The 11,404-nt window shown below is 33.7% G+C and overlaps 2 protein-coding genes across 2 annotated transcripts; one reads left to right on the top strand and one right to left on the bottom strand.

The window, feature by feature from the left end:
- Positions 1-2,499: 2,499 nt before the first annotated feature.
- LOC133310888 (C2 domain-containing protein At1g53590) lies at positions 2,500-9,231 on the top strand. The gene is made up of 12 exons (XM_061511882.1): positions 2,500-2,970; positions 3,223-3,297; positions 3,863-4,006; positions 4,276-4,368; positions 4,471-4,602; positions 5,450-5,602; positions 5,717-5,758; positions 5,970-6,018; positions 6,273-6,365; positions 6,839-7,022; positions 7,673-7,796; positions 7,983-9,231. The coding sequence occupies exons 1-12, from the start codon at positions 2,845-2,847 to the stop codon at positions 8,973-8,975; spliced, it is 2,208 nt and encodes a 735-aa protein (XP_061367866.1). The 5' UTR covers positions 2,500-2,844; the 3' UTR covers positions 8,976-9,231.
- Positions 9,232-9,911: 680 nt separating this feature from the next.
- LOC133310889 (pentatricopeptide repeat-containing protein At3g14580, mitochondrial) lies at positions 9,912-11,147 on the bottom strand. Its single transcript, XM_061511883.1, has one exon. The coding sequence runs from the start codon at positions 11,145-11,147 to the stop codon at positions 9,978-9,980; it is 1,170 nt and encodes a 389-aa protein (XP_061367867.1). The 3' UTR covers positions 9,912-9,977.
- Positions 11,148-11,404: the final 257 nt, after the last annotated feature.

Here is an 11,404-nt window from a genome sequence, read left to right as displayed (position 1 = left end):
TGAATATTTTATTGGTTATATGACTTATTATGGGCTGTTATATGTATTATATATATTAAAAATATTATTTAATATCAAACGTGTTAAAATATGATATTTTTCAGAATTAACGTGTCGATGTGTCATGTCACGTTCCGTATCAGTGTCAGTGCATCCTAGCTTGGAGTTGCTAAGGAATGATGTCAGTCTCCCAACATTGGTTAGTTAGTTTTATTTATATTTCATCTTCCTTCTTATATTAAAAAGAATAACGTGAAAATTGAGATAATTTTTTTTTAATGATTTATTACCTCATGTCCTCATGTCCTCATGTATACCAATTACAATTACACCACGTTCTAACTAACTTCTATCATTACTAAGGAAACTCAACCAACAGCTAAAAAAATTATTAATCAATAAAATGAAATTTATTTATAGCTAAGTCCCTTATCTGAGTGTTAAAACTTAAAAGGGATTTGCACGTGATGTGCCGGTGTTCTTGTAATCGTGTTGAACTGTTGATATGTTAAAAGGGGCCATTGGAGGGGGGCACTCCATAATCATACTTCATATGCATGGCTATTTGCAAAGGTATCGTTATCTACCATTAATTCAGCGGGACCCATTCAGAAATTATCCATCACAAGAGAAGATAGCGACAACCCATCTTACATTTCCCCACGATTATGCCACGGTTTCCTATCCTTCCTTTATACAAAGGGACCCATTCTTTTTATGTGTTTTTTTTTTTTCACTTTTTTGCACTTTACCCCTCCCTTTTTTATACATAATTACCACTTTACCCCTTCTTAAAAATCAATATCTTTGGCTATATTGGTTGAAAAAATTTGGATGATGTCTTTCCATTTTTATATGATAATATTAGTTAAATGGTTTTTATAAAAAAAAGATTATATTTTCATTGTTTTGGAATTAAATTATTTTTTAAATTAAACAGGTTGTATTTATGTATAAAAAAATGTTATATTCGAATAGAAATATATATATTTTTCTTCTCTGTCTTTTTTAATTTTTTGAAATTAAATAAATATAATATACCATCAAATTAGATAAAAAAAATGGACAACCATGCTGAGTACGATAGTGTTCACTCTTTAGAGTTTTAACTTCTAAAACTCATTTTTAAATATATAAAAAATACAACCTGTTTAATTTAAAAAATAATGCATTTATTCATATATATAAATAAATTGATATAACTTATATTTTTAACTTCAGTCATTAATTTTATTTATATTTAATGACTATTTTTTAATTATTTAAGTCATAATTTATGACTAGATAAATAATTAAAATTATATATAAAATTTATTGTTTTTATATCTATCTTTGTGTATATATATAGAGAAAAATATTTTTACTAAAAATCACTACCAACTTATTATCTATCTAATCATTTTTTTTTTATCATTTTTTCTCTTTTCATTTTTTTTTATCATTTTCTACCAAAAATGTTTTTATATCTATCTTTCTGATTTAATGATAATTAGATAAATAATAAATATTTTTGGTAAAAAAAAATTCTATTTTATATCGAGATAAATTATACTTACAATTTTAACCATACATTTTATTTATATTTAACTGTCCTTATTAGACACGTAAATGGTTAACACAATTCATGGTATAAGAGTTTTTACTTTGTCTTATATGGATTTAGATCTCCTAAATGGATATTTAATCACATTTATTTATTGATAATAAGATAAAAATATATATATAATTTTGAAGGGTTTGGTGTTTGTCATTTTAAATGACATAAGTTATCTCATTTTAAGAGAGATAGACACAAGGAATGGAAATCATGGGAGAAAAAGTGAATTATTTTTTTTTTTTAATTTAAATTTAAAAAAAATTTATTTTTGTGTGTTTATCTTTCTCTACATAACTTTATGTCATTTAAAATGAGGAAATTCACGTGAGGGAATTCATATCCTTCTTATATATATGAGATAAGTTATTTTACCTATTATTTATCCTGCCTACCACTTTTCAACACCATTAGATTAGAATCTTGATTAACATTTATCTTTTTCTCTCTTCTTAAAATTCTAATCTAACGATATTGGAGGATGATAGTGAAAGATAAACAAAAAAAAATAAAATAGAATAAGTTATCTGTATATATAATTCATGTAACAACACGGTTATTGCAAACCATTATACGCAACTTTTGTGATTTGATAAGTGACTTGCAGTTTAATCATCTGAGAGTCGACACGTTGTAATTGGTTCAAAGTTTTGACACGTGGCAACCAATCGACAAAATACGAGTTACAATGCCTCGTTCCTTCCCTCTTACCTATGCTCTTTGCAACAACTGACGAAGCGGTTACTGTTCCGTTTGTTTCTATCTGTTACTTCCTTCGTCTTGGCCCGTTACTTGTCCATTACGGCACCGTTTCACTGTTCCAAATCATTCAATTCAAACCCCCTGGACCCCTAATTGGTACACACTTGTTTTCTTCAAAGTTACGCCCTACTATACCCTCTCCACTTCCTCTATCAATATTTTAACATTGATTTTCTTCATTTTTTTGACCCAAATTCCTATTCTTCCTTTTTCACGTCACAACAGTGCAATATCTTCTTTTGGATTTGAATATTTAATGAATTAGTGCTTTTGGGCAAGTGGGGTTAAGGCCAAAGACTCAGTTTTTTTAATATATAAAATGTGGGGTTCTCTTCGGGGCACGCATTTGGTGTGGTATTGTGTTGAGGATTGGATTTGGATTAAGGGGTGTTCATAAAGTTTTGAACTTTATTGGAAGCAGTCTTGGTTTGAGTTAAAGGGGTTGGTTTTTGCAGTTTTGTTTTGTTTTTGTTTTTGTTTTTGAAGGGATGGATATAACGGAAGTTTCAATCTTGCATCATGTGGGAATCGTGTTGATGGGGCTCTGGTTGCTTTCTGCATTCGACTGGTGCCACACGGTTGTTTATTTTGTAGCTCTGATCTACCTTTTTCTGGTGAGGATCGTACCTGGCGATTTGCAACTTTTGGATATTCTTTATTTGCTTTTGCTTCCCCTTTTGGTCTTAGTTTTTGCTTTTTGATTGTTTGGTTGATTATGTGGGAAGGAAATAAAAAATGGATACTTCTTAGTACTTAGAACTGGATGCTTAGTCTGGATTTTATCTGTTTTGTTGTATTTATATTAATGATAGAGAAAAAGGGGGAGGAATATTATATTTCTGACTTTGATCTTTTCCTTTGGAAAGGTTCACGAGCGTTATGTTACGAGGCTGCGGAAGAAGTTGCAGCATGAGGAGAGGAAACAAGCTAATCAGAGAAGGGTAATTCTGCTAAAGCATGCTTATTCGATTTTATGGATATTGAAGTTTGAGGGGAAAATAATAAGTTTCAAGTAAATGAACAGTGGTTAATGAAGTAAAACAAACTAATATCTTAATTAATTTTTTCATAGAAGTTAAACCATTCGCTTAACTCTTGAATCAGAATCTGACCGAGAGAAGAGGCTAAGTTGAAATCCACATCTATGTTACCACCCCCCTTGCTGCGTTTTGAATGAATTATTACTTATCAGTAAGGTTCTCTTAGATGATAGTCCAACATTAATGTTTTGTGTCATTGAAAGCAATGTTTTTCATTTGATGACGAAAATAAAATTTTATATGATTTAATTAAAGGATAAAAGGACTAAAACTATGAGAATAAGAAATGATTCAAATTATAAAACTCCCTAGTAGTAAATTAATATTCAATTTTTTTAGTATCTTCGATCTTATGTTATCATTGCAAGTTTAAAGTATTACTGGAGATGTGGTATTCTAATTGAAAAGGGTGATGTTATGATGATTTACTGATATAACATGCATAATGGCCTTTCTTGTACTTCAGGTGCTTTCTGATTCTGAAACAGTCCGGTGGTTGAACCATGCAGTTGAAAACATATGGCCTATATGTATGGAACAGATTGCTTCTCAGAAGATTTTACTCCCTATCATACCTTGGTTCTTAGAGAAGTACAAACCTTGGACTGCTGTATGACTCATACTGTTCAGCTATTTATCTCTATATTGCTTGATCAGACAATTTGAGTTTCAACCATTTTCTTGATAATTGTGTTGTTTAAATGTTAATATCTGATATGAATTTCATATTCTCCAAGACTTTGATTAAGAAAGATGTGAAACTTTTTCCTTTTTGTCCCTTTTATATTTTGGTTAGTTTTATGTATTTGTGTTTGAGTATAAAAATTGTTCCTTGTGTTTGCGTATATATTAATAGATATCTATTTATTATATTTGCAGAAAGAAGCCGTTGTACAGCACCTATACTTGGGAAGAAACCCACCTTTGTTTACTGAAATAAGGGTACTTCGGCAGAGTAATGATGACCACTTGGTATGTGATATTTTAAAGCAGCATATCAGGACAATGTCTTGTTCAGCATCTGCAACCGAATTTTTTTCTGATTTGATCTAGATATTATGGTAATCAATGCAGGTTCTGGAGTTAGGAATGAATTTTCTCACGGCCGATGATATGAGTGCAATACTTGCTGTGAAGCTAAGAAAAAGATTGGGATTTGGAATGGTGGCAAAGCTGCACATTACGGGAATGCATGTTGAAGGGAAGGTATGGCTATGGAATTTCAAGAGTAAATATCCTTTTTGGTCCCTAAAAAAAAACTCGGTCCCCACTTTAGTCCCTTACAAAAATAAATTAGTCAGTTAGTCCCTAACAAATTCAAAGTGGACCCATTTAGTTGAAATCGTGGTCCCTCACAAATTCAAAAAAGACCCATATTAGTCCCTCAAAAAGACTAAAATGGGTCCACTTTGAATTTGTTAGGGACTAACTGACTAATTTATTTTTGTAAGGGACTAAAGTGGAGACCGTGTTTTTTGTTAGGGACCCAAAAGGGTATTTACTCGATTTTCAATTTTACCGTAACTCATTCGTTGAATATTAAAATTCTTTACCTATTATTTACTCTATAAAAGAATGGGTTTAGGGTTGGATACAGAGATGTGCACATGTATCCAAATTTTTTTGAGTGAAATCTAAAATATTTTTCACATGCAGTTTGATTCTTACAAACTATCATTTCTATTGAAGAAAGAGTAGATAGTGATGTATTGACGAGGGATGATGGTGGTGTGGAGTTTGTAAGTTAACTTCAAATAATTTAGTAATTCTAATTAAAGAGAAGATATAAAGAGATAATGGGATGGTGGAAAAAGAAGTTTTTTTTATTTAATCACATATTCCACCATCCTTTAAGTATTAAAGTTTATATTAAGAAAAGCCTCGGTGATTAATTCATTATGAGATTTTTATAGTTCAAAGCTAATTTCTTATATGAAATGCAGATTCTATAAGTATCTTCTTAGGAAGTTAGGAGAGAAAAGGAGATAAAATAAAACTTGAATATTATTTGTTATTTTATTATTTTAATTATTTCTTCAGTTCTTATCTATAGGTCTTGGTTGGGGTAAAGTTTCTCCGGACATGGCCTTTTCTTGGCCGGTTGCGCATATGCTTTGTTGAACCTCCATATTTCCAAATGACTGTCAAACCTATCTTTACTCATGGGGTTGATGTGACAGAACTACCAGGGATTGCTGGGTGGCTAGTAAGTATAACTTGGTTTTATGCAGAATAATTGTTTTCTCTGCAATTTTCTTTGTTCTCTTTCTTTTATTTGCTCTTGCTGGAAGTAATTTGTGTTAACTTATTATTTTATCAGGATAAGCTTCTGTCTATTGCTTTTGAACAGACACTTGTTGAGGTGAAGTTTGTTCTCCTTATGATGTTCTCTTCTTGTTATTTTTGTGTACTTTTCTAGTCTTGGATTCTTGGCTTCTTGATAGATGTTAAACAATGTGATAAAAATATAAATTTATTGAGAATTCTTCACATCTTTTTGTAGTTTCTTATATTTCAAAACTGTTATAGCTTTTGAACTTTTTATTATATTGATATGTATAAAAATTTTGCAGCCCAATATGCTGGTTGTTGATGTTGAGAAATTTATTTCACCAGATTCAGGTAAATGTCTGTCATAGGATTTCAGTTGCAGAAATCGATTCTGGAGAAACTGTATAATTGTCATCAAAATTCTAGCCATGAACCTTCTCTGGTCACATATCTATAGTAAAGATTTTCATAATCCTCTAGAATCACTATTATATATATCTTTTAGTTGTAAGCCTGGGGTTTATATATGATAACAAAGGTTATGCTTTACATAATTGTTTTGCATTTATTAAATACTCATCCATTCATAATTTTTAATGTTATAGAGCCTTGGTTCTCTGTTGATGAGAAGAACCCTGTTGCTTATGCAAAAGTAGAAGTTGTTGAAGCATCTGACATGAAGCCATCAGATCTAAATGGTTATCCCTTTATCTGTGATGATTTTTGTTTCATCCTTTTTTCTTATTATATATATATATATATATATATATATATATATATATAGGGCAGGATTCTTTGACACCAATTCTTAACCGTTGATTTCCGCCAATTTAATTGTTATAATTTATTGGGTCATATTTATTAATTAATTATTAATTTTCAATAAATTATAACCGTTAGATTTATGAAATCAACAGTTAAGATTTGGTGTCAAAGGATCCTGTACTCTACAAATATATATAGGTTATCAAGTGAAAGCGTGAGAGGAGCTAATCGTGACCATACAATCATACATGGATGGTCAAGATTGATTTTGTTTGAAACTAATTTGGACCATCCATGTGCAATTGAATGGTCAAAATGAACTCTTCTCATGCACTCACTCTCACCTAATAGTGACATATATATTATATATGTATGTGTGTGTGTAACAAATTATAGTATGTTTCAGGATTGGCGGATCCTTATGTGAAAGGTCATTTGGGTGGATACAGATTCAAGTCAAAGATACAAAAGAAAACACTTACTCCAAAATGGCACGAGGAATTTAAAATTCCCATCATAACATGGGAATCTAGCAATACACTGGCCATTGAAGTTCGTGACAAGGACCATTTCTATGATGATATCCTTGGGTTTGTTCTGTTGTCTAAACTTTGTATTTTGTAATATGATGTTTTCTTTAATATATATTTGCTTTATTTTAAATTTTTTTCTCCTGAGAATCAACTTCATCCTGACTTGTTTGTTGCTGTATTATTATGATATCAATCTCACTATTATTGAGTACATACTTTTAACTAGTATGTGTGGTTGCATACTGGGATGTCAACTTTTATTTATTTTGTATTTGATAACAATGATTTTTGCATACTGTGTTTGATAAGATCTTAGAAACCAGGGGGCAATTAAAGAACCATTTGGCGCTCTCTCATATTTCCAAAATTTTGGCTTCTGTTAGACTGCATGACTTGCCACTCCCAAAATTTCTGAAATTAATTGATGATGCAACATATACTACTTCGGAATCTGTATATCTGTCCACCATATATTTTCATAGATTGGTTTACTGAATCAGAATTCTGATTGTTTAATGTTTCAATTTTCCACAAGTATGTCAATGTTTCTTATATATTTGGTTCAACCTCTTTTCTACCACTTTGTTTGGTCATTGATTGTCTTCCTGTCTGTGCTACCTTTATTCATTGTGTATGTTTCCCATGATTTCCTACCAATTATTCTGTATATATTCATGAGACTAATTGAATGTCTTACTGTTTTTCAGGGACTGTTCTGTGAACATCAGTGATTTTAGGGATGGGCAAAGACATGATATGTGGCTGCCACTTCAGAACGTAAAAACTGGGAGGTTGCATCTTGCAATTACTATTCTTGAAGATGATGGAAAGGTAACTTCTCTCTCAATTACAGTGGTACTTAGCAATATTAAATAAAAAGAAGCATTATAATAAATAGAACAGAATACAGATAAAAATGAAAAATGGTTCTAGTCTGCATGAAATGTAACAAATTGCTACTGTGTTTTTAGATTTGTGGTTGGTGTTTCATTTCAATTTTGAATTTTATCTGTACAGGGAGTTGATACTGCACGTGACCAAGAAACAGTGGACACTGAAGAAAGAAAAAGTTCCTTTGCAAATGAGACTACTAATAAAAGTTCCTTTGCAAATGAGACTACTAATAAAAGTTCCTTCTCATCTGTTACATCTGAAAAATCTCAAAAGCTGGCAGATAACTTTGAGCCTATAGATGTTGAAGGGCAAAAGGAGACAGGAATTTGGGTTCATCAGCCAGGAAGTGAAGTTTCCCAAACTTGGGAGCCTAGAAAAGGGAAGAGTCGTCGCCTTGATACAGAAATTCAATGCGAGCCTAATGATTCAGCTGGCAGCTGTAATTCAGCAATATCTGGATCCTTGAACAATGACAGCAGCAGTCCTGATGAAAATCCTGAAGATAAGCATAAAATGAAATCTGTTAGGAGAGGCCTGCACAAGATTGGTGCAGTATTTCACAAGAGTCAAAAAAAGGAGGATAAGTCAGGTTATATTGGAGAGGAAGTTCCATCTCCACATGCTAACATTAGGTCAGTTGATTCCAAAGGGATTAATTTGCAGTTTGTGATGGAGGACAACATTTCTGGCTTTCCAACTGGTAAGGTTCAGGTAGAAGGAGGAGGATCACCTGAAGGGAGTGGTTCTGAGAGCCCAAACAAGGGAAATGTCAAGGATATGGCAAAGAATATTTTGAAACAAGCAGAAAAATCAGCTCGTGGCTTAAAGCATGTTCTTTCATGTAGATCAAGGAAATCTAAAGGGGACTCACATGCAGTTCCACAAAGAGAAAATGAATATGACTCTACGGATGATGAATCTCTTTCAGTTCATTCACCCAGAGATGAAAGAACTCAAGTTGTTTCCCAGCCCATGGCCTCATGTAGCAATGGTTCCCCTAATTCCAGGGTGAATGTGGTTCAGAGAGTTCCATCTAACACTTCCGTGGACAATAAGGCTCCAATGAAAAACACTCATCTTGAAGACCACCCTAGAAAGTCTAGTGAAATCTGTTGAACCAGAGCATGATAGAGGAAATGGTGGCAGATAAAAGAGATGTTTACTTTTTGTCCAGCTTAAGAATGCCTTGGCAACTGTCTATTTGGTCCAGCATTTCATGTTTGTTTGTTTGTACACCATTCCTTGTTGATGCTTTGTAGCACTGGGCAGATTTTGGTTACTGTTTATAGTAGTTTTGGTGATCGTGATAGATCTTATTACATGAACATGGTCATGTTTCGGATGCTGGGGAAGTTGTATTTTTTTTTCAGTATAGAAGTTTATAAGCATGTAAATAACTTTTACATAAACAAGAAAAAAAAATAAAGATTTACAATTTGATTTTGCCCTCATATAGCAGCATTAAAGAGAGCTAGTTTTAACCAATTTTTGAATGGTCCACGGCGTCTCTTGAAAATGAGAACATATAATTATTCAGGACGGCACTTTTAGTTTTAGGTATCTTGCCATACTCGAATGAAGAGTGATACTAACGAAGCAAGTAATACATTTCTGAACATGTTAAATCATTTCTGACTGTAATTTCTCTGAAAGACTGAAGAACAAACTGGACTAAGATTTTGTGAGAATGCCAACATTCCACTTGCTTTTGCAAGCAGTCATCATCAGCAGAGTTCAGAAACATAGTACGCTTGATGAGCATCATGTTTTTAGTTAAGGAATTCACATCTGTAGAAGGGAAGAGAATACCGAATTCCGCACTTCCTTTTATAAAAAAAGATTTTATTTTATTTTTTCCATTTTAATCCATGCATTTCTTAGGTTTTCTTTGTAGAAGAAACATATTTCGGTAATAGGAGTATCTACTCTTTTATTAAAAATAGGAAAAAGTGAGACTTAGGTAAAAATAACCATAAAAGGATGAATAAAATGATAAAAGTCGTTTATACTATTTTGTTTTTTTTTTCAAATTTAATAAAAGATATACTGAACTTTCGTTATAGAGTATCGAAGAAATTTTCCTGTAGAAGACACTCATTCATCATGAAGTTAATCCTCCTAGTTCAAAATACCATCAAAAGAAACACAACCGGAACCAGTTTCTTGTGAAACCACACATTTGACAATCTGCTTCCACATTCCCATCCTGGGCACAAAACCTTGCTTCACCATTTGCCTGAGAGCCCAATCAACATCCCCAACCAAATTGCTCTTACACAGTCCCTTAATCATGACCTTATAGGACACAAAACTAGGACCAAACCCCTTCAAAACCATCCTCTCCATGACCCCCCTTGCCTCACAAAACCTCTGAGCATCAAGCAACCCATACAAAACCTCCTGGTAAGAACTTTCATTGGGGTAACACCCTTTCCCCATCATCCTCTCCAACATCTCCTTCCCCTCCTCAACCCTCCCCTGCTTCCTCAACCCACCAATCAAGATGTTGAACACAACAGCATCAGCACAAACCCCACTCCTCTCCATTCTCTCCAACAACCCAAAAGCATCATCCACCATCCCTCTCTCGCACAACCCATGCATCAAAGTCGAGAAAGTCCTCAAATTCGGCTCACACCCCATCTTGGGAAATTCATCGAACACCTTGAATGCATCCTCCAATTTCCCACACCCGCAAAGCCCCTTGATGAGAATGTTCAAGGAACATGCATCAACCTCAACCCCCAACCTCGTGGGCCCCGCGACATAAACCTCGTGGGCAACCTCGTACAGCTTCGCGTTCACGAGGATGTTGAGGACCGAGTTGAAGGTTCTGGTGCTAGGCCAGGAACCGAAACTGGGCATGTCGAAGAGGGTTTCAACGGCTCTGTCAATGCGGTTGAACACGTGGGCATAGACCCTTATGAGGGTGAAGAAGAACTCGTCCGAAAAATGACGTCGTTGTTGTGGGTTTTGATCAAGTTTGAGTCTTTGGAGGAGGGTGTGAATTGGGTCGAAGAGTTTGGCTTGTGCGAGCTTTGTGATGAGTGAGGTGCAGAAAGGTTCGGTGGGGTTATAGTCCTTGCGGGAAGAGTAGAGGTTGAAGAGTGTGAGTGCTGATGATGGGTGAGTCAGCGAGTTAACCAGGTTGGTTACCTCTTTTGGGGTTAACCAGTCCTTGTGGTGTAGCCTTTCCAGAATAGCAGAGTCTCTGTTTGGTTTTGGTGATGATGAAAACAGACATGAGTTTGGAGTGGTTACAACGAGAGAACGGGCTCGTGAAATCATCTTTGCACATTTGATATGCTAAATGGTCTTATTTGGGTTTTCATGACATTGATTTATACCATGTGTATGTACATGTAAAAGGTGCTACTAAATGTCACATACCTGGATTTGTTGTAGGCATTCTTATAATTGTAAGAGAGTACATGTTTCCAAATCTTTGACCTTTACTCGTAGTGACAATGCTAAACGTTATAATCTATGATGCACGGACACGGGACACGACACGATACGACACTTCGACACATTAATTTTAAAAA

This window comes from Gastrolobium bilobum, unplaced genomic scaffold, assembly GCF_033153095.1.
Source record: "Gastrolobium bilobum isolate Gb01-03AN ecotype WA unplaced genomic scaffold, APGP_CSIRO_Gbil_v1 utg269546, whole genome shotgun sequence".
Taxonomy (NCBI): domain Eukaryota; kingdom Viridiplantae; phylum Streptophyta; class Magnoliopsida; order Fabales; family Fabaceae; genus Gastrolobium; species Gastrolobium bilobum.
This window is presented reverse-complemented; position numbering and strand designations above follow the sequence as displayed.

What these genes read in the sequence shown, in the direction of transcription:
- LOC133310888 (XM_061511882.1), top strand. Translation starts at nt 2,845, where the DNA reads ATGGATATAACGGAAGTTTCAATCTTGCATCATGTGGGAATCGTGTTG. An exon ending in CTCTGATCTACCTTTTTCTG is followed by an intron (nt 2,971 to 3,222) that starts GTGAGGATCGTA and finishes TCCTTTGGAAAG; the next exon opens with GTTCACGAGCGTTATGTTAC. An exon ending in TTCTTGAAGATGATGGAAAG is followed by an intron (nt 7,797 to 7,982) that starts GTAACTTCTCTC and finishes TTATCTGTACAG; the next exon opens with GGAGTTGATACTGCACGTGA.
- LOC133310889 (XM_061511883.1), bottom strand. Translation starts at nt 11,147, where the DNA reads ATGATTTCACGAGCCCGTTCTCTCGTTGTAACCACTCCAAACTCATGT.